The sequence below is a fragment of the Cupressus sempervirens genome, chromosome 11 (genome assembly GCF_028749045.1).
Source record: "Cupressus sempervirens isolate cs-2001-9-10 chromosome 11, ASM2874904v1, whole genome shotgun sequence".
NCBI classification, from domain to species: domain Eukaryota; kingdom Viridiplantae; phylum Streptophyta; class Pinopsida; order Cupressales; family Cupressaceae; genus Cupressus; species Cupressus sempervirens.
The window spans coordinates 689,306,600-689,330,815 of record NC_143128.1 but is presented as its reverse complement, the minus strand read 5'-3'; the positions used below and the strand labels follow the sequence as shown (position 1 = coordinate 689,330,815).

Sequence of the window (24,216 nt, the reverse complement as noted above, 5' to 3'; positions counted from 1 at the left end):
GAATATACACAATCTGAATCCAGAAATAAATAAATAAACCAACATTAAAAGAAACAACTTAATTAGGATGCATGGAATCGAATAATTGGTCGGAGAGCAAAAGTATTAATTATTAATTAGTTGATTGGACTCAACGTGGTGGGTTCGCCTCAACCCATGTGCCTGATCATCTAGTGGAACCAAACCGTCAATTCCTAAGGAAAAAGTATTAGAGACATTACGTGTTAAGAAGAAAGCATTTACAAACAATAGAATAAATTTGTCAAACAGTGGATTGACAGTGATACATTAGGGGCAGTCATACCTATCTTGGACAACTTTATGTGGCAGAAGAATATTAATGCTTGATCAGCGGAAAGTCTTATAGCGCCTTTTCTCAATATGCCAATTTCCCTTCACCATTGGTTGGGCAATTGAAGGCGCGCCAGGTCTGCCATGGATTCAACCAGCACCATGACCACCAATAACAACAACAACTGGAGGAATGAGTTGTCGCAGGACTCCAGGCAGAAGATCGTCAATAAGATGTATGCAATTAAACTCCGCATTCCTTTTTAATGGATCCTCTCGTATGACAGTTCTATGTTTGTCGTTACACTTTTAGGCCGATAGGGAAAAACCCACCTTATTATTTAGCTCAGATTTGTCTAGGTGTTTTTAAAAATATGGATGAATATCAGTTGATTGCGCCTGAACATATATTTCGAAAACCCATTACCCAATACCCTGTTTATGTGAATAAATAAAAGGAGTTTCAGTAACCCTACCCAAAATACATGTCATTATATGAATTAATGGACATCAAGGGCACTCTCAGACTATGCACTGCAGACACATATGCATACCTAAATAAAACAGATGAGCTCTTTGATTCTCATATCGTTAATATAAATCTCTCTACTGTGCAATCAAATTTGTCCTTAGTTGATTATGCAATGTAAATCTAATTGTTATTAGTATATCTTTCCTGTCCTTTTGTTAAATTTCATTACTGTTAACGGTATTGTGATGTCGTCTATCTAATTGTCTCAAATATTGCATTTCTCATTTCTCTCATTGTTCTCCTACCCATCTGAGTATCTATTAGCTCACCAAGAATGTCTGAAGACAGAGAAATATTGATTATATAAATCATTCGTACTAATCTATACTTGTATCTATATAGTTGATTATTGATCATACAATTACGTTTACTTTCAGGTGCATGTTAAGAAAATAGAATTAAAATTTTAAAACCAATCAAATTACCACTATCATTTTTTCTTATTTATTGTAGAGTAAGAAAAATATAAAATTTATATGTTATGCTTTACTAGTAACAAAATCAGTTAATAGAATTGCAGGATTAAAATATTAAAGGCAATCAAATTTGAAAAAGGTCACCTAGTGTTATTCAGTGTAGGATAATAAGTTTGGTTTTTTTAAAATCTGTACATCATTGTCCATTAGTAACCAAATTAGTTCAATAAGTTTGTAATAAAATACATTTTATATAAATATTTGTAAGAAAAAGAAAGATTTACACCAAACTAGTTTGTACTTTTGAAAAGAAAAAGAAAAAGTTTTTTTTTTTGCTTTTTAAGATTGATAATGGGCCAGAGACAAGATCAACACGGGGCTTAAATATACTCAAACTCAAGACCTCCCATATGAGAAGCTCACAACTTACCACTGTGCTGCGGGGTGTTCCCCAAAGGCAAGATTTATTTAAATCATAAAGAGAGAATAGTGTTTTTAAAGAGTAAGTTTATCAAAAATGGTGTCTAAATTTTATGTACGAGAGCACTTATCTTAAATAGGTAAAGACAATTTTGGTGGTGGATGCTAAAATAAATAGTAACTTGGAAGATGTTAATTTTGGTGGAAGAGAATTTTCGTGTGAAATATCACAAAAGATTGCTTTATGAGTCACTTGCATAGAGTTCAATATAGTGTGCATTTCTGTTATATCTAACTGGATCACCATTGAATGCATTGATGATGGATTTTTCCTTACAATGTGGAGTGGATTACAGAGCTAGTGGTATGGTAATTGAAGAATTTTATTGATTTTAATATCTGGGATCTCATAGAAGAATATCATTATTGATTTTATAATTTATTTTGGAATTCCATTAAACAGTTGGATTCTTTTGGCTTATAAAAATAATAATTTAAATTTGTTTAGATCATTTTGTCCAGATTCTTGATTGTCTTATCCAGATTCTTGTTCTTATGCAAGAACTTTCCTTAAGTACTGTAGACAGTGATTTTAAGTTTCAGGATGTGACTAGACTCCGTGCTAATGCCTTTTCTGACCATATTTCTTTCTGTGCCACAATGCCAAAAGATCATTTTGACTGGTTTGGATGATGTTGAGCTATCTCCTATTTTAGGTTCAATTTTGTAGCCTAATTTTGATGGACATAGTCAATCTGAGAAGAGCAATTTATTAACTTTTATTTTTGAACTTATGAAATCGAGTCAAATAATGGTTCCGCATAATTAGCTGGATTTCTTGTTAATCTGCACTTGCCACGAGTTTTTCCTAGCACCCCCTTAAGTCAATTATCAGAGCCATTCTTGGAGTTCCTAGATAGGAGCAGAATTTGTTTGAAGGAATTATTTTTCTTTTCCCCTTTGTCTTAGCCTCTAATAACCAATCAGAATGCCTAAGGGAGATCTTCTCAGAAGTAAATTTGATTAGTTTCATTGTATCAACTTTTTCTGCTTGCATGAAGTTCTGCTCAATTCTACTTATAGGTAGCAGTAATGTACATGGGTGCTGAAAGAGGCAATTATCTTGAATGTTATTCCATTCTTACTGTGAGCTTTTTTTTTATCATTCAAGTGAGGAGTAAGGGTCCTCTCACGTTTTATTAAACTTTCTGGGAAAATTACTAAATTCCTGCTGTGACATACGATGTAGCTTGACCTTGTGGTTTGAGCAACATTTGATGTGGCTTGACCTTGGCTTCATTGACTTGTACGATCCTTTGTGCAAGAAACATCTCTTAGTTCTGATATCTTCATCAGCTCGAATGACGACAAATTTATCTTTACTTTCCCCAACTCCTCAGTCACACTATGTCCCAACTTCCTTAGTCCTTCATCATGTGGAGGATTGCTATTGGCTTGTACATTGTTGGTGCTTTGAACTCTATTGTTACTTTGTGTACTATTGGTGTTTTAATTGCCATTGCTACCATGTTGATATTCAAGAGAGTCCTTTGGGTAACCTGGTGTATTTCTTGCTTGTGGATGTGAATGCGTGTTGAAATTGTTCAATGGAATGGACCAAGTTAATCTTCATTGTTCCTATTGTTCCTCTCATAAACTCTATGTCTAGAATTCCCTTAGGGTTGTTGGAACTCATGTACCTCCTTTGTGTCTTGGACTAGAACACTACTGTTAAAGGGAGGAAAGAGATAACCCTTCTCTTGCACTGGCTCCTTTGTTTTCCCTAGCGAGACTCTAATCTTGATACCTCCCACTAGATCATTGGTTGAGGTTGGTGGAGGCCTTCCATTATACTCCTCATATGCTTTAAATTCTGGTGGGATAGAATACTCCTCAAAACTCAAACAATGATCATGACTTGTGGTAGGAACAATCTCATATCCAAGTGATTGGAGGGTTAGCTTGATTGATTGTACTATCCACTACTTTTTAAAAACATTTGTTGCTTTCTTGAACTCTTGGCACCATAGCTTGGGATGTTAGTTTGATTCATGTATCCTACACCATCTAGACAATGCAACCTCAACTATGAATGTTTTCTCTGTTGGTTGATTTGCCAAGGCTGGTGGGTTGTCATGTGGTGACACTAAATTTTCATTCTTTGGATTTGTATTCCAAGTCTTCTTTTGAGATCCTTGATTGCTTGATTGCACACCACCTTGATAGTTGCCACCTTGATTATGTCTTTGGTAATTACCTTCTTGATGTTTCTTTGAGAATTTCTATCTTGATTCTTTCTTTGATAGATTCCTTAGTAACTTCCATGATAGCCTCTTTAGTGTGCTTGGAAATTCCTTTGCATGCTTTGAAGTTGATTGTTTTGATTTCTCAAGTATGTAACCTCCACAGACAACTTCTTGACTTGTTTGATCACTCGTTCATCTCATCCTTCTGTTCTCATGTTCTTGTAGGTGTACTTACATCTTGAAGATATTTGGGTAAAGTTGAGGGTGCTTGAGAGAGTGGAAATTTGGGCTGCAACAAGTGCTGATTTGATGAAGCTTGAAATGAAGGTTGTGGGACTTGATTACTCGTAGCTGGTGGTCGCAAACCCATTGATGGTCCTTGCATGTTTTGTTTCATCTATTTAATTCCACTGCTCGGCATAGGCCAAAATTCAGAGTTGTTGGAGGTGAATGAGATTGCCTTGTAAACATGGATGTAGAAGAGTCTAAGGCGTTGTTATACTTATCAATTGCACATGTATCTCCATCTACATAAGGGGCTTGTAATCTTGTATATGCTATGTGAAAGCGGTTGTTGAAGGAACTCATCGATTCATTCTCATGCCTTGCAATATCCACAAATCAGCTGTACAAGTCTAGTGGTGAGATGTGAATTCCAAATTTTTCGAGAAATGTTGTCTTTAGTTGTTCCTATGTACTAATGAACGAGGTTGGTAGATGATAAACCAATAGAAGGCCACTTCGCCCAATGAATGAGGAAAATTTCTATGTGCTACATCCACATGTTGAATTCTATTGTTGCATATGCATTTTCAAAAATCTTGATGTGTTCTTTTGCTATTCGATGGGATTGATAAAATGGAACTTGGAGTAGAAGTGTTCCAAATTCTTTGGTAAATAATGTTAAGCATTGAAGGAAAATGGGGACAAATTATTTTGCATCCAAGGTGCTGCCATTGCTACTTGAGTTGGTTGAACTGGTGTTGTTTGAGCTTGAGTAACTTGACTTGCTTGGAATGAAACCTGTTGAGATACAGTTGTACTTGGAATTGGTCAGATATGACTCGATTGATTTGACAGACCTACTTTGCTTGTAATGTGAGCTATCCAATGACTTCTCCTCTCTCTATGGAATTGTAATTCTATCAAATCCTCCTCTTGTATTGGAGTTGGTTTTAATATCCTCTCTCCTTGATTCTAACTTTTCAAACCTCATTGACAAGAATGAACCAATTTTTCTATCCAACTTGAAACTAATTATGATTTTCTCTCCTTAGATTTTCTTAAGCCAACCTTTCAGGTTCTCTTTGTTTTTGATGTCTCCTATAGACTTCTCTTTCGTGTTGAACTCTCTTTGATCTTTCATGTTGGATTCTTTCTTCAATCTATCTTTCAATTCTCAACCTCTCTCTTTCTTTCTCTATACCAATGTTGTCTTCTTCCAATATAGATTGACAAATTGCATAATGTGCATCATCCTTTCTCTCATTCCAAATAAAGGTAGCCAAATTAATAATGATGTCCTCTTGTATTGCTTGTGTGTCTAAATCCATTTGTATAGCTGGATAGTGAGTGTAATGGGGCAAGCCCATCTTAGATCGTCTTCCCCTTGTTGACAACTTAATTTTGTTTTTCACGGTCTAACCTTTCTTTCCATTCTTTGAGCCTTTTCTTCTTCTTTGTCCAACAGATCAACAATGTCCAAGTATTATCAGTTATTCTTTGGCACCAAGCAAAGAAGTGAAATGTTTCAATAATATCACCTTGAGTTGATTACCACTCTTTTTGGTTGATTGGGTTGGGGAAGCACCATGTTACACCATCATTAATCTTGTTGACAACCTCCTAAGTGAACTTTTAACATGCTCTCCTAGTGCCAATTTCTGTTGATGTGAGTTATATAGCACTACAACATGTAAAATTGAAACACTAAGTACGCCAAATGAAATACCAAATTTCCAACTCTCTCTGTAGTAAAAACACCTTGTGTGTTAAAGATTACAAAGAAAGATATCAGGATGAGTCCAAGGTTCCTTTTATTTGTGTAATGCTCAATAGTAATGTTTTGATATGCTGGTATCACTTGGGGACTTACACTAGCTCACTAAGATGCATCAACTTGACTTACGAATGATATGAGTGCAACTAATTGTTATGATTTCCAACTTGCAAAATGACATGCAAATGTACTTATGCTTACAAATCTAACTAACCATCTAGTTATGGGATGCAAGATATTGTACATATCCTTGAGACTCTTCTAGGTTTAGTCCTGTCATCAGCTCCACCAAACTAGTGCCAATTTCTGTTGATGTGAGTTCTATAGCACTACAACGTGTAAAATTGAAACACTAAGTACTTCAAATGAAATCCCAAATGTCTAACTCTCTCTTGAATAAAAACACCTTGTGTGCTAAAGATTACAAAGAAAGATATTAGGGTGAGTCCAAGGTTCCTTTTATTTGTGGATGCTCAATGGTAATATTCTGATATGCTGTTATCACTTGGGGACTTACACTAGCTCTCTAAGATGCATCAACTTGACTTATGAATGATATGAGTGCAATTAATCGTTATGATTTCCAACTTGCAAAATAACATCCAAATGTACTTATGCTTACAAATCTAATTAACCATCTGCTTATGGGATGCAAGATATTGTACATATCCTTGTGACTCTTCTAGGTTTAGTCCTGTCATCAGCTCCACCAAACTAGTCCAATCTTCTAAGGTGAACTGAAAATGTTCAAACTACCACCATTACATCAATACCGTCAATAAATGCATAGTGATGTGCAAGTAATAATTGAAGCTAAGCTAATAATTATGCCATTCGAACACGTAAGACAAACTTACATTCAACAAGCAGCTAGTGGTTTGGTCTAAGCGAATTCAACAAAGATGCATCCAAAATAACTTTCATCCAACTAAATTACACAATACCAATTCTAAAGCTACGTACTTGAAAGCAAATTCTATTCTGAGGAACGTAGATCACCATGCAATACAACAAAAAGCTACAAGTATTCACTATGCACAACACAACAATGTGATAGAGTAATTTTGGCACTGTGTTTGCAATGATTCTCTAACAAATCTCTCTTTACAAATGAGGAGAGCAAGTCTTTTATAAGGAGGTCTAGTACAATGAATCGCTAAGATTAAATCAGATTCAATGACCTAGATTTATCCACCAAAGCCTTGATCAGGGTTTTCGTAACCACTGCTAACAATTATTAAATGTTAACCCGATTGCATCAAAGCCCCGCCACATGGGCTTATAAGAAAAATACGTTGCTTTTGAAATCCAATGAGAAAATGGGTTGAGTATGAACCACTAGATAAGGGACACCATACAAGGAGATGGTCAAAATAAAACACCTAATTATGAACCGATGAGAAAATTCAATGCCACATCAAATCTTCTTTTAGAAGATTATTTTCTTGGACTTTTTCTCCCTTTGCAAATTTGATGAACCTGGACAAAATATCATCAAGCTCATGTATTGGGATACTTGGCACTTTTCAGAGCTTTCATTCGGCAACATCCAACTTAGAAATACATGTGGCAAGAGTCCTCTTCCAATCAGTTGTACTATCATAACAAGTGGTAATGAAGACCTTGAATGTTGCAACAATTCTAAATTGTCTCCTCTTGATGATGTTACTATCTTTGTAGTAGATAACCTTCATCCTTTCCCTTATGGTTTTCAATTCTATGTTCTATTCCTTTCTTTCGTTGGATTTAAATGTTTCCCTCATCACTTCCTGAATTTCATCTTGAATTGCTTGAGTTATTTCAATGAGCCATTGACAATGACCTTATATTTTCTCAAGAGTATCTTGTTTTGAAACCAATGGAAAATACCATTCATTGATGTTATCCATCTCATTCGCCTTTATAACCGTGTCTCTTTCCAACATGAACTTAGAGGCTTCTTTCATTGCATGCAGTCATGCGATAATTCCTTCTTTAATGAACTTGAACTATTCACAAACTACACACAAAGCTTGAGTTCTTGCCTTAATGGATACAACCATCCTGTATTGTTCCAAGAACTTGAGAAGAAAAATATCCGCCTCTTGGGAAGCTTCTTCAACTCACACTCTTCCCTCTTTAAGTGTCATCTTTGTGATCACCAGGTTCTCAATTGATCCCATTTAAAATGTGAGAAGTGGTGCGAATGTTTAATCCTTTTCTTGTATGGGATTCTTCAAATATTTGATAATCATTGAGCTATCAAATTTCTTTCTTGTATTTCTTCTTCCTTCCAACTGTAATGCTCCTTTTTTCGTGAGCATCAAAGTTTGTTTAGTTTAGCCTATCATTGGCCCTTGTAGGCTAGCTCTGTTGGATAAATGGTCTTAGTTGGTGGAGCTAGAGGCTATTTTCCCACTCTAGAGGTCAGGGGTGTTCAGATTTGCTCTTCATTTGAGTCAAATGGGCACACTACTATTTATAGTAAGTTATTATTTTGGGAAGGTCAGGGTTACCATTCTGAGTAGGGCACCTGAACAGTTGGCAGCAGCATGAAGTTGTGGGGTCATCGACAGAGCTTCCAGTTGGGACTTACTATTTATAGTAAGTGAACTTATGATCATTACTATTTTTGGCAGGGCAAATTGGCATATGAGTCAAGCAGTGAGCACCTTGATTTGGAGCGAGTGCTTCAAAGAATTTAATGAGCTATTGAAGCCATTATTAATCATTAATTTAATTCCATTTAGTTAATGATTAAATATAAAGTATATTATAAAGTGTGCTCAGGGGCATTAGATGTCTATTTAATTATAAAGTTACTTGGTGCTTATTATATTTAAAACGTGGCAACGAAAGCAAATAGTTTTAAATGCCTAAGTTGTGTTTTAAGTTATGAAAAGTGTGAACAAGAAGTCTCCAGCTGATTTGCATTTGAGAGGTATAAATGCATTCAATGCAAGTTTAAAAAAAATTCATTGTGCATTTGATCCTTTTAAAATATTTGGTGAAGAGTTTTTGTGTCAAAGCTTTCAGCATTTGAAGGCTGAAAGAAAAGTGAATTCTTCAAAGTCTTGTGCATTTTGAATTGGTTGAGACTATTCCAGTGAACTGTGCCTGGAAGGTCGTTCATTTCAGAGCCATTATTGTGCACAAACGGTGATCAAAATTGTGGGTAGTATTCAGCGACTTGTCTCAGATATAGATTGCAGAGATAGGAGACCAATTAATAATTGCAGATCGCATGTTCATTGAGGGCTGTGTTTGAGAGTAGAAGCTGCCACTGCAGAGGGATGGCATTCATACTGCAGCCTGTGTTTGATTATAAGAGTTGGTGTTTTGTTCTCACAGGCAGCATTAGACTTCCCTGTGGCTTGTCTTGGTCATCCTGTGTTTTCATGCATGCTTCACATGCTTTAGAGACCATTTGCAGTCATTACCAAAAGACTGCAATTTATATTGTTAGAGTACGAGGGTTTTACATATTCAGAATTTCCAGGTTCCTTATTTGAATTCAATAAATGTTGATGCTCTTGAAATAGTCATTGTACTTATTTCACACAGATCATGAAATAGGATTGATGTTGTAAATTTTATTTCATTCCAAATGTTTGTTAATGCCTCTGTGAGGTTTGCTGCATTTCTAGTACAATTCGTCTGCCAAGTGTTTGCAAAAATGCTTATGTATGAAGTTGAAGACATTTGAGAGGGAATTCTGATTCAATTTGCTAAGTGCTTGGGTTTAATACTCCTAATATAAGTAAAATATCAGACTTATTTTATCTTGCAAATACTTGACATAATGCCTATGGAAAGTATTTGTGTTGATTAATGTGTTATGTGGCTCAAGATTTTAGAGATTTTCAGATCAGATCCTATAAGCCAACTGTTTGATGAAATACCAACACTACTACACTGAGAATTTAAGGATAGAATTCACAGAGCTTCTTACACTAACCTCCTTATTCACTCTTTGTTCCAAAACTTGAATGGCTTCATGGGTATCATCGATCTCTTGATTTTTCCTAGTAGCTCTCTAGTCATGTTCCTCTACATCATAGTCTTGAGGAAGGATGTATTCCCTTCTTCTGTCACCCCTTGGAATGACAATTAAACTTTGCAGACATCCGAATCATCCATAATAGTCTTTGCTAATTTTTTGCTTTCTGACTGTTGTTATCTTTTCCAATATTTCTCTATAGTATTTTCAATATTTTCAATTGGCTCTTCATCGACAACTTCCTTCCTTTGCAATATTTTCTCTTAACTAAGCAGTTGCTGCACATCCTCCCAATTCCATGTTTGGTTCTTAATATTGCCCCTCATTTATTGGTCCTCATTACCTTGATCCTCCACCTCTCGGTTCTCAACTGGTTCCATGGCTATATCTTCATTGGGAGTATCTTCAATATTGATCATTTCATCTTTCTCTTCCCTTCGTGGAGGGGAACTCACATCTTGCTGACTTTGGCTTAATGGATGATATTTGGAACTTTGGCTAATGCAAGCCTCCGACTCGATTACAACCTCTTGATGGAGTTCGTTGTCCTTGGTTGACATAGTCTTCTCTTGTGCAAAATTGACACTTTCTTTTAATGGAGGATCACTTGGTTTTTGCTTCTTGGCTAGAGGTTCTTGAATCATTGTCCATTTTCCCTTTGAAACTTTGATTTGTGGATCCTTATCACTGTTCTTTCTTTTCTTGCTGCTTACAATGGGATTCCTCCTTTCACCAAGCTTGCTATCTTTCCATCCAACCATTCTTGTGTTAAAAATGAAACTGGTACCATTGATGTTTCCAAATTAATCTCATTCTCATCTAACCAATCAATGGATTCTAATTCTTGGCCATTTGTTATTTCAAAATCCTTTCTAATGAGTCTATCATCTTCCTCCAGCTGGTTAGGTTTTGTGTTTGCTTCCATTTGTATTCTCTAATCATGTCCACCATCAACCTTGAAAACATCCTTTTCCTTAAAAATCATTAGCTGCATTTGCCCAATAGTCTTCTAAATGTGGGACATGTTTAAACCTAATTCTCTTAAGCCTTCTTGATTTTCTTGTTTGGATCAAAATTCCCTCTTGCTTTGTCTGATCCCAAAGCATAACATTTAAATTCTTTCTCTGCTGCTTCCATGGCTAGAAGGGACTGGCAACTTTTGGTTCCAAAGTGAAGTGGAAATGCGATCCCTTGACTATGCTTGTTCTTTTGAATCTTGTCATAGGTGATCATTTTTCTTGTCACCTCCATCAATACTAGTGTGTTGGTTGGATACCTTGGAAGTCTCTTTGGACGACATGTACTTCTCACCACTCTAATATAATTTAATTTCAGAAAGGTGATATACCATGAACCATTCTTCTAGATAAATTTCTCGGCTCCAATGGATAACATCTTATGAGTGGCTTCTTGTAAAATTCTCACAATCTTCATGGCAAATGCATCATTAAATATCTTCAAGTGCTTGTTGCTTTGGAGATTGAGTTGTGGATAACATTCATGTGCCAATTATTGCCCACTTTTCATTCTAAATTTGCCCAAATATCTCAGTCTTGGGTATCTTAACATCATTGCCAGCATATAGAACAATTATGAACCCACGAAGAATGTCCTTGCTGATTCTATCATCCTCAGTTGAAGATCACAGTTGTCAACAATGATAATCTTAGCCTAATCAAACATCACTTCTCCACTTGATATTTTACACATAAAATAGAATATCCACGATTCAAAATCTCCACCTTGAGGGCTCCCCATCACTCTATTCAACATAACAACAAGATCGCCATAGTCCTCAAGAAAATCTGATATGGATAGCTTGGGCAACTTGGTATGTCTTATCCTTGGTTCAAGTAACCATTTGCCAGTAATCACAACAGTATGGATATCATGCTTGTAATTGTAGTGCTTTACGGCTTGATCTTTAGTGATGTAGACACTTGTCTTGTGATATGGAATGTTGAATGTTTCTGTAATTGCTCGCTCTGAGAGTGACACCACGACCTTCTTGTTTGAGGGTTGTAATCTTTGGCACACTCTATGATCAACTTTGGGCAGTGCATGGTTGGTGGAAAAGCTGGTGCTTGTTTTCATCCTCTTTGGCAACTTTGAAGTATTGCCTCTAAACATGTGACCACAAACATTTATCATGTTGGTTGGTCCAAGGTTCGTGTCTCCTATATTTCTCCATTTTAAGGGATGCTAGATTCTGGTATCATGTCATTTGTGTCATACTTCCATTGAGCTAACCTATCTTTCTTAGAGTTCTCAACTCCTTGCTCCAACATCCTCACCCTAAAAAACAAACAACCACTTGTAAGAAATGTTGAATTTCAAAATTTCTACTAGAGATTGAAAATTTATTGCCACAAAATGAAATTTAAAGCATGACAATTGCATCCTTAACAACTTTCTACCTGCTTCATTATATAGTTAAAAATCTGATTTCCAACTCTTTCTATTTAGATGAAAATGATTAATTAACTTCAACTACTAGCTTGGTTAAGTTCGATTTCCTTAAGACATGATCATCTTATTACCTCGTATCCCTCTTGAATATTCACCAGCAAATCTTCCATGAAACTCACCTTGTTGGCTGATGCCAAAATCTGGGTGTTTATGCCAATATGGAAGACAATGTTGCCAAGTACGATTCTTATGTACTAAGATAGAATTCACAATATTATCATCACATGCATTCTACTAAATGGAGGTAATACGCAAAATGGAAAAATATGTCTTTTATTGATTGTACCAATTGAGCTTACATACCGGTACCAATGATCATCCAGAATTACCATTCCTTTCTATTCCCACTGAGTACTACATATGGTGCTTGGATTGGTTACTGATACCAACCAAAGTGACATTTGGTACAAGGCTTCTAATAACTACTGAATTAATTTATTACGAATTTACCCTCTACATTTCCCTCCCCCCCAAAAAAAGAAGTCGTTTCCACATGACTAACAAGCTCAAGAAGAGGGATGAGAGGACATCCTTGGAGCTAAAACTGAAGGTGGAGCTGAAAATTGGAGTGGCCAACATGTTGAAGCTGTGAGATGGGCCAATTGCTCCTCTGGGTGGTGTTCCTGTTTTTATGTCTTAACTGCGACTTCCGCTGGCTGGATTGTGGGTTTGCTTGCTGCTACCCAATCAAGAAGAGTTGTGCTTGTTCCTCCGTATGACCATCTTGGTTGGCGCTTCGTGGATGCTTTTGGCCTTCCATTTGCCTATTTGTACGTCCATCTCTACCAGTGATATGACATTTTGTGCCATCCGTACGAGCTGTCCTACCATCTGCGTCTCGCTGTCTTGCCATCCATGCTACCTATCCTTCTATCCGTACGACCTGCTGTGTCATCCATACAGCTTGTCGTGCCATCTGTATGCCTGTTCTACGATTCGTACAACCTTTGCTACCACTTGTATGGCCTGTAGCTATATGGCATGTGTTTGTACGATGTACGAATTCTAGTCTTTGTTCTTGTCATGTACATGATTGAATCCTTCTTCGGCTCGTACAAATGTTTGGTTGTACAGAAGAGATTTGCCTCTTGTGTATGGGTATCCGTATGCGTACATTTGTTCTGGTTGTGTGTAGTGTGTACGATAGTCCTGGTTGTGCTTGTTCGCACATCTACCGATGACCTGGCTATGTTTCTTAGAACACGTAAGGGTGGCTTTGTTGCTTTTGATGTACGAGCTCGTATGAGCCTTGCTTTGTTGTGGGAAGCTCCTTCCTTGTTTTGTCTTTGCCTTTTGAATTCCTCTTGTTTGCCGAACGATGCTTCTCTCGGGCTTATGTTTTGATCTTCTCCATATGGAGTACTACTCCCATTTATCGTTAAGTTACCCTTTTTATATCTTGTTGTTCCAATTTGTGCCTCCCTTCTTGATTTCTTTGAAGATCCTTCCTCATATTCCTTGTACTCACCCTCATTTTCTTCCATTTTGATAGCTTCGGGCCTTGTAATTCTTTGCCATCCATTTGTAGGTTTTATGAAATCTTGTATGTATTTTTTTCTCCTCTATCTTCGATATGTTTCCCTCATACTCACTTTTTTTCTCATGCCTGAATGGTTGGCCTGCTTCTTATAATCTTCCCCTGCTTTTGTTTCTTGTACTACTTTATTTGATCTTTTTAAATGGCACACCTTTTGTCCCTTCTTGGTTTTTGGTTTATTCAACTTTTCTTCCCCCAATTTCTTCTCGATTTGGCGAGCATGCTTTTTGTTTGTCCTTGGCATTCCCTCATTTTGTTCCTATTACTTCCAACATATGGCAGCTTGGTTGGAGCATCTCGTATTCCGCCCTTTGCCAATGGAATAATCCACTAAGTGAACTTGTTTCATCTTCCCAATAGTTCCTGAGTCTTAAGACTCCTTCTATGTCTGGCTCTATCCCTCCATATTCATGATACTCTCCTTTAGATTCTGAGTCGGGTGCAAGTTCCTGGCTCACTATTTGATTTCGCAGATGAATGTTATATCTTTTCCCTTCGTTCTCAATTGACAAGGTGTTCTTTTTCCAATTGTGGTTGACCTTTGCTGTTGTCAACCATTCTCTACTCTGTAAAGCATTGTATCCTCTCTTCTTCAGGAAAATTACTACAAAATCTAAGAGAAAGTGTCATGTTCTCATGGTTAGCTTATGAGCCTTAAGCGTTCCAAGTGGCTTTATACCATGCTGGTCTCCTCCTACTAGATGGAAGGTAGGTGTCCATAATGTGAGTTTCCCCAGTGCCTTCCATGTCTCTTCAGGAAGTACATTGACTCCTAATCCATTGTTGACAATGGTATTAGTTAGTTTGTGATCCATGATTTCCATCTCTACCATTGCAAGAGTTCTCCCTATTGCCACAAAAAACATTCGATCCTAGTTTGACAATTGTTCTGGCATATTATTCCTTCTGTCGTCTTCTTTTCCATACTTTTCTCCTCCTTGGCTATGACTACCTTCTTCCATCCCGAAAATTGCTACCTTCAAGTGAGGTAATACATACAATATGTCAGCTACCCTTACTAGTACCTTGGCCTGCAACATTTGTTTTATTATATTGGCTTCTGATTGGGATGGGAAGCTTCTTGTAGTGTGTTTTTGTTCTTCCTTTATCATTCTTCGATCGACCCTTAACCTTTCTTTCTCCCTCCGGAGATTTGGGTAGAGATCTTTTTTCGCTTGTAGTCTAGTGATAGCATTTACCTCCAACATGTTCACCGACTTCCCTCTTGGACAGTCAACCTCCTCATGGTTTCTTGGTCCACACCATTGGCATAACCTCCTTCAGCTACCTTGCTAGTTTTGGTTCTAGCATTCTCAAGCAAAATGCCCCCATTCATTACACCTTTGACATTGGATCACTGGGCAGCCTTTTTCGTCGTACTTAATACGACTGTGCGGTGTGTTATTATTAACGTTGCCTCCTCGTCTAGGAGAGGCATCAGGATTTATGTTCCTTGGTGGGGTTATGGGAGCTGTAGATTGCTCTCCATTCAAGAGTATTTGGGCCTGTTGGTTCCCAAAACCACAGATTGGAATCCTACGAGCCTTGCCTGCTCGATGCTGAGATATCCAACTGGTTAAGGCCAACTTGATGGGATTAATCGATGCGATCTAAATCCCTTGCGCTTCCGGCTCTGCAAGACTGATGCGGGTGTACCTGATCCTGGATGAAACACTTAGATCCAAGATACTTAAAATAGATCAATTAGAACGTGAATGCGATGAAAGCTTTCAAAACGGCAAGAATTTTAGAAAGCTATTAAGATTGCAAATTTTGAATTAAGGATAAAAGTAAATAATTGTATGAATACTTTTAAATAAAAGTGATTATTACAGATGATTGCAACAAATGAATATATTATTTCTTCAATGGAAAGAAACGAAACAATTGCCAACATATGGATTATGAACTAGGAGTAAAAGACCAATGCCTAATTAAACGGGCAATCAGAGTCAACATTACAAGTTGAGACGTACAACTTTATAAAGTTTAATATATTTAACTATAAACAATTTTAATAATTTAGATGCGACATATCAATTATATAAACACAATTTAAACTAGTCTAAAATGCACTTTAACTCCTGTGGAGACAAATTAGACATAAATACGGAAATAATAAAGTATTTCACAATATTTAAGTTTGTCTAATTTAAAATGCAATAACAACCCAGTCCACTTATCCAAATATTAAAATATTTATAGAAAATAATAAAAAACATTTATAAAGGACACAACTTAATAAAAAATTAAAACTCTAATGCAAATAAATTAAATAAATATTTCTTACAGACTGTGCCAGCAATAAAAATTATGCGTAGAGACACTCCTCACAGATGATCAATCTACTGCAAATTTCAATCTTGGACTCGCATATAAATTTGCTCGATAATCCAAAACCCAGAAGCTTTGTTCAATTGCTCATTTCTCTGCCAATTAAATAATATAATATATCATCGTGCATAGGATAGATTATATATATAAAAATGAATATGAATGTCTTTTGTCTCCTTTTACATCTTATATTTATAAATATCCAAAGGATATCAGTTGCTTTTCTAACCATCGCAACCTTTGCTAACAAATAACCAAGCTTTATAAAACTTTAATATAATTCCGATTAAAACAAATCGGTGGTTTAATAATTTGAACGCTTGTATTCTTCATCAGCGTGTATTTCCAAAGGCTTAAAACTTTTGCATATCCGATTTCTGTTTTAAATCTGTCTGAATTTTCTCTGTCAGGCCTATATGACCCGAGCCTTTATCTTCATGGAGTTGGGTGCAATCCTTTAATTCCTGCGTGCATCTTCAAACCTGCATGAAAACAGAAGACATCATTAGGTATAAGTCACAGATATGTATTTTCTTGTGCAAACATCTTTGCTCACGCGAATAACCCTTGCTTTTGCGATGGCTCCAAAGTTTTGAAATTTTGCAACAAATGGCTTTTCCGGCTATCCAATCTTTGAAGACCTCCAACCACCATACCACTCTGAACTGGGCTATTCAGAAAGCAAGTTTGACACATAGCGAATGCTTATGTTGAAGAAAAGACCAATGATTATTATTGTGATGCATATCCGGATTCAAAAAGTCACATATTAATTTCTGAGTGCATCTACTTAATTTCTCCGAGTGTGGCTTTTGAGCCAATCTTCCAACGGCAATTTCGTTCTTATTGCTGTGCGATGAACTGACACTTGTAACACAATCCTTGCCAATTACATGAAATCAAATTGCTGTGCAATCTTCTTTATATATCATTGTTCTAAGCAAATATAGATTCAATGGTTACCACAATGCATCATTCAGGATCACTTTAGAGTGGCCAAGTCAATTCCCTGTAGGACTGGACGTGCCTATAGTTTGAATTAAGCTGAACAAGATAATATTTCTACTGCTTGGATTTGTGTTGTTCTCCGTGTAATTGTGAATCATCTGGAACTTTACACCGTATGACTCTGGACTATATCTACGGACAAGAATGGCAATTTTGTGTTTTATGCAATATTCTCCAATACTCATTACAGTAAACTGAGACACCAAATCCTCAGAATGGTATGCAAACGATGATCACCTGTGGTAGCATTTTCAATATATAATAGGCATAAACATTTTAGTGTCTTGTTTATACTTTTAAGTGTTGTGCATATCTCTTCATTTGCAGTTTGAGAAGAATTCTGAATACGTGTTATGGACTGGTGCTTCCTCGAAACTATGATGCCTTCAAACAATACTAGAACCTGCCAAATTAATTTTTATTGTTTTAATTTAAACAAACCCTACTTGGAAACTTCCAAAAGCCACACATTTATTTAGTGTAAGCAGCTCAGGTATTTAAACTGTCTGCTATTTTCTTTTGGTCCATTCAAGGTAATGTGAGCATGGTACTTCATTGAAACAAGCACTTTATATATGCATGTTGATGCACTATTCTCCATCTTCTATGCTAATCTTGATCAGCTAATAATTGCTCGTCTATTAATGCATTACTCTATCTGTGCTGCTCAAACTATATAGATTAGTTTTCATTACTTAGTGTCCGACACACTTTCTTTTGTTCCATAGGCCTTTGTTTTAAACAAAGCTGCTAACCTTGCTTAACTCTTCTTCTTCTTTGAGTTTTCTCCAAAGGGAATCTCAGTATTCTTTAGTCTGATTTATCTTGAAAGTTTACCACTTCGCAAATATTTGATTCTTAAATCTTACCCACCATATGTTGCTGTGGCCTTTTTCTTTGACCACCATATGTTGCTCAAACCGTCAGTCATTCTGTACATATTTGCCACCTTTGTAGTTTGCTTGAATCTGCAGGAGTAAAAGCCAATGTTCCAGACACTGATACATATTTCCTGAAGGTTTCCACATTTTCTTTTATCTGGGCATATGTTCTGAGTATGCATGAAATTCATCATAGTTTCTGAGTTTTTTGGGTGTGGATAATATGCCTTTTGCCTCAAAATTCCTTTGCTGGAAATGAGGACTGCTGCTATATTGTGAGCTGAAGACTTTGAGATGGCCAATGGTTAGGAAAAATGCTGGAACAATGAGCATATGTCACAATCTTCAAAATGATTATGAAATATGAGTAAATTCCAAATGATAGTAGCCATTTAAACAAATACTATGACTGTCTCAGATTTAGGACACTTCAGCAGGTCGCCTTTGTTGATTGGAGGAGCATCACAAAATTACCTACAACCCTTCATTATACCACAACTTCAAAGTGATTAAAAATAGAAGACAAATACTGTTTGTACCCTGTCACAGCAAATTTCCCTTCAATCACATCCCGGCCTCGGTTGTTGAAAAGATCCCTAGACCTGTACATTTCAAGCTAGTGAATATGAAGATTCTCCCCTTTGCATGACACATGGGAATTTGAATATTGCAAAAAATGTAGAGTTCCATCAGTAGTCACCAATATATTGGTTCCCAAAACTGCAGATTGGAATCGTATGAGCCTTGCGTGCTCGATGTTGGGATATCCAACTGGTTAAGGCCAACTTGACAGGATTAATCAATGCGATCTAAATCCCTTGCCCTTCTGGCTCTGCAAGACCGAGGCGGGTGTACTTGATCCTGGACGAAACACTTAGATCCAAGATACTTAAAACAGATCAATTAGAATGCGAATGCAATGAAAGCTTTCAAAACGACAAGAATTTTAGAAAGCTATTAAGATTGCAAATTTCGAATTAAGGATAAAAGTAAATAATTGTATGAATGTTTTTAAATAAAAGTGATTATTATAGATGATTGCAACAAATGAATATATTATTTCTTCAATGGAAAGAAATGAAACAATTGCCAGCATATGGATTATGAACCAGGAGTAAAAGACCAGTGCCTAATTAAATGGGCAATCAGAGTTAACATTACAAGTTGAGACGTACAACTTTATAAAGTTTAATATATTTAACTATAATTTTTTTTAATAATTCAGATGCGACAGATCAATTATATAAACACAATTTAAACTAGTCTAAAATGCACTTTAACTCCTGCGAAGACAAATTAGACATAAGCGCGCTCAGGTTGGAGTAGTACCAGATGGGTGACCTCCCGGGAAGTCCCGATGCTTCACCGCTGTGAGCATCACCTAGATCCAATGAGTGCTAAGTGTTCCATTTATTCTCATGAGAGATGGATTCATGTTGAATCACTACTCATGAATTATGGGTCAATGAGTTTGACTGAAAATTACACAATTAAATCCTGATAGCAATATCACAATTTGACTTGTTGTGGAAAATATCTCCTACTTATCAATTGATGAGCTTAAGGGGCTTTCTAATGAATGGTTCATAAGGCACAACACTTGGTGAAGGTTTTGCAAATGGGGTTGCAAGCTTTGGGTTTAACCATGGAGGAAACTCTATAGTTAAGCGCGCTCAAGCTGGAGTAGTATTGGGATGGGTGACCTCCCGGGAAGTCCCGGTGCTTCACCCCTGTGAACATCACCTAGATCCAATGACTGCTAAGTGTTCCATTTATTCTCATGAGAGATGGATTCATGTTGAATCACTACTCATGAATTATGGGTCAATGAGTTTGACTCAAAATTACACAGTTAAATTCTGATAGCAATATCACAATTTGACTTGCTGTGGAAAATATCTCCTACTTATCAATTGATGAGCTTAAGGGGCTTTCTAATGAATGGTTCATAAGGCACAACACTTGGTGAAGGTTTTGCAAATGGGGTTGCAAGCTTTGGGTTTAACCATGGAGGAAACTCTATAATTAAGTGCGCTCAGGTTGAAGTAGTACTGGGATGGGTGACCTCTCGGGAAGTCCCGGTGCTTCACCCCTGTGAGCATCACCTAGATCCAATGAGTGCTAAGTGTTCCATTTATTCTCATGAGAGATGGATTCATGTTGAATCACTACTCATGAATAATGGGTCAATGAGTTTGACTCAAAATTACACAGTTAAATCCTGATAGCAATATCACAATTTGACTTCTTGTGAAAAATATCTCCTACTTATCAATTGATGAGCTTAAGGGGCTTTCTGATGAATGGTACATAAGGCACAACACTTGGTGAAGGTTTTGCAAATGGGGTTGCAAGCTTTGGGTTTAACCATGGAGGAAACTCTATAGTTAAGTGCGCTCAAGCTGGAGTAGTACTGGGATGGGTGACCTCCTGGGAAGTCCCGATGCTTCACCCCTGTGAGCATCACCTAGATCCAATGAGTGCTAAGTGTTCCATTTATTCTCATGAGAGATGGATTCATGTTGAATCACTACTCATGAATTATGGGTCAATGAGTTTGACTCAAAATTACACTGTTAAATCCTGATAGCAATATCACAACAATAAAGTATTTCACAGTATTTAAGTTTATCTAATTTAAAATGCAATAACGACCCAGTCCACTTATCCAAATATTAAAATATTTATAGAAAATAATAAAAAACATTTATAAAGGACACAACTTAATAAAATATTAAAACTCTAATGCAAATAAATTAAATAAATATTTCTTACAGACTGTGCCGTCAATAAAAATTATACGTAGAGACACTCCTCACGGATGATCAATCTACTGCAAATTTCAATCCTGGACTCACATATAAATTTGCTCGATAATCCAAAACCCAGAAGCTTTGTTCAATTGCTCACTGCTCATTTCTCTACCAAATAAATAATATAATATATCATCGTGCATAGGATAGATAAAAATAAAAAAAAATAAAAAAATATAAATGAATATGAATGTTTTGTGTCTCCTTTTACATCTTATATTTATAAATATCCAAAGGATATCAGTTGCTTTTCTAACCGTCGCAACCTTTGTTAATAAATAACCAAACTTTATAAAACTTTAATATGATTCCGATTAAAACAAATCGGTGGTTTAATAATTTTAAGGCTTGTATTCTTCATCAGCGTGTATTTCCAAAGGCTTAAAACTTTTGCATATCTGATTTCTGTTTTAAATCTGTCTGAATTTTCTCTGTCAGGCCTATATGACCCGAACCTTTATCTTCATGGAGTTGGGTGCAATCCTTTAATTCCTGCAATTCCTGCATGCATCTTCAAACCTGCATGAAAACAGGAGACATCATTAGGTATAAGTCATAGATATATATTTTCTTGTGCAAACGTTTTTGCTCACGCGAATAACCCTTGCTTTTGCGATGGCTCCAAAGTTTTGAAATTTTGCAACAAATGGCTTTTCTGGCTATCCAATCTTTGAAGACCTCCAACCACCATACCACTCTGAACTGGGCTATTCAGAAAGCAAGTTTGACACATAGCGAATGCTTATGTTGAAGAAAAGACCAACTATTATTATCGTGATGCATATCCGGATTCAAAAAGTCACAGATTAATTTCTGAGTACATCTACTTAATTTTTCGGAGTGTGGCTTCTGAGCCAATCTTCCAACGGCAATTTCCTTCTTATTGCTGTGCGATGAACTGACACTTGTAACACAATCCTTGCCAATTACATGAAATCTAATGGCTGTGCAGTCTTCTTTGTATATCATTGTTCTAAGCAAATATAGATTCAATGGTTACCACAATGCATCATTCAGGATCACTTTAGAGTGGCCAAGTCAATTCCCTGTAGGACTGGACGTGCCTATATTTTGAATTAAGCTGAACAAGATAATATTTCTACTGCTTGGATTTGTGTTGTTCTCAGTGTAATTGTGAATCATCTGGAACTTTACACCATATGACTCTGGACTATATCTACAGACAAGAATGGCAATTTTGTGTTTTATGCAATATTCGCCAACGCTCATTACAGTAAACTGAGACACCAAATCCTCAGAATGGTATGCAAACGATGATCACCTGTGGTAGCATTCTCAATATATAATAGGCATAAACATTTTAGTGTCTTGTTTATACTTTTAAGTGTTGTGCATATCTCTTCATTTGCAGTTTGAGAAGAATGCTGAATACGTGTTATGGACTGGTGCTTCCTCAAAACTATGATGCCTTCAAACAATACTAGAACCTGCCAAATTAATGTTTATTGTTTTAATTTAAACAAGCCCTACTTTGAAACTTACACACATTTATTTAGTGTAAGCAGCACAGTTATTTAAACTGTCTGCTATTTTCTTTTGGTCCATTCAAGGTAATGTGAGCATGGTACTTCATTGGAACAAGCACTTTATATATGCATGTTGATGCACTATTCTCCATCTTCTATGCTAATCTTGATCAGCTAATAATTGCTCTTGTCTATCAATGCAACTTACTCTATCCGTGCTGCCCAAACTATATAGATTAATTTTCATTACTTAGTGTCCAACACACTTTCTTTTGTTCCATAGGTCTTTGTTCCAAACAAAGCTGCTAACCTTGCTTAACTCTTCTTCTTCTTTTAGTCTTCTCCAAAGGGAATCTCAGTATTCTTTAGTCTGATTTATCTTGGAAGTTTACCACTTAGCAAATATTTGCTTCTTAAATCTTACCCGAGTCCTTTAAATGCTGTGGCCTTTTTCTTTGACCACCATATGTTGCACAAACCGCCAGTCATTCTGTACATATTTGCCACCTTTGTAGTTTGCTTGAATTTGCAGGAGTAAAAGCCAATGTTCCAGACACTGATACATATTTCCTGAAGGTTTGCACATTTTCTTTTATCTGGGCATATGTTCTGAGTATGCATGAGCTTCATCATATTTTCTGAGTTTTTTGGGTGTGGATAATATGCGTTTTGCCTCAAAATTCCTTTCGTGGAAATGATGACTGCTGCTATAGTGTGAGCTGAAGACTTTGAGATGGCCAATGGTTAGGAAAAATGCTGGAACAATGAGCATACATGACAATACGAGTAAATTCCAGATGATAGTGGCCATTTAAACAAACACTATGACTGTGTAATATCCCTTTCCGGATATTTTCCCAAAACCCTTGATTTCAAAGTGCAGATTTAAATCCGAACAGATAACCAATATTCAGTATAAATTTCAGAACTACAACAAATTTGTAACCAGCAGATTTACATAAAATAAGACTCAGAAAACTTGTTTATTCCTCCAATATTCAGAAAGGTACATATATAAATCAGGAATTAACTCAGACAACCATCAAATACGTTATTGTATTCTACAATAGCAATACAATAACATGCTAATAACCAAATGATCCAATCTTACAAAGAGTAAAACAATGAGATTGGCAAATGCAGATGAAACCTGTAAGAAGGCTAGGTTTGCGTCCAACCTCCAAAGTTTCTTCAAGGGTTTGTGCCCTCAAAAAAATGACCAGCAACTGTTTCCAATTTCTAGATTAATATTTTTTAAAAATATTATATCTTCATATATCCCCTCATGTGAAGCTTGCTGTACGTTTTATCACTTTTCCCAATGTGATGCATGCTCTTGTAGGCAATGTGGGATAAAACACTTCTTTTGTCCTTTAGTCACTTAAGTGACAGTACCGTTTTAAAATAAAGTGACACACTAAATGAACTTTAATAGTCACTTAGTCAAAATCCACATAATCATCAGGCATTAAAATAATCGATCAAACGAACTCGGATAAGCACGTGCAATAGCTCGTTGGAAAGCTTTCGGTGAGATGCTTCCGAATCAACACTGGGATATCAAGAATACTGAGCTCTGTTTACTTACTAAAAATAGTAAGCATTTGGACAATCTGTCAAAATTGCACTGATGGGTCTGGAACTGAAAATGTTTAGGCCAAATCTCAAACTGAACCCCGTAAAAAACCTTTTTGCCCCTCGAAACCTAAGCGAAGTGAGCTAGCCACACAAAAATATAATGTCCCAAAGAAAAGGGACATCACAAAGCCTTCCCTCTCAAAGATTGCTTGCCCTCAAGCAATTT

The 24,216-nt window shown here is 36.4% G+C and overlaps 1 protein-coding gene across 2 annotated transcripts in view; it reads left to right on the top strand.

Annotated features, from left to right (window-relative positions):
• The first annotated feature begins 363 nt into the window (after positions 1 to 363).
• NRB4 (mediator of RNA polymerase II transcription subunit 15a-like protein) overlaps positions 364 to 24,216 on the top strand; it is a 139,625-nt gene continuing 115,772 nt past the window's right edge. For both annotated transcript variants that reach the window (XM_089811543.1, XM_089811542.1), the window contains exon 1: positions 364 to 527. In XM_089811543.1, coding sequence (XP_089667669.1) covers positions 436 to 527 — 92 coding nt within the window. In that variant the 5' untranslated portion in view covers positions 364 to 435. The remainder of the gene's footprint in view (positions 528 to 24,216) is intronic.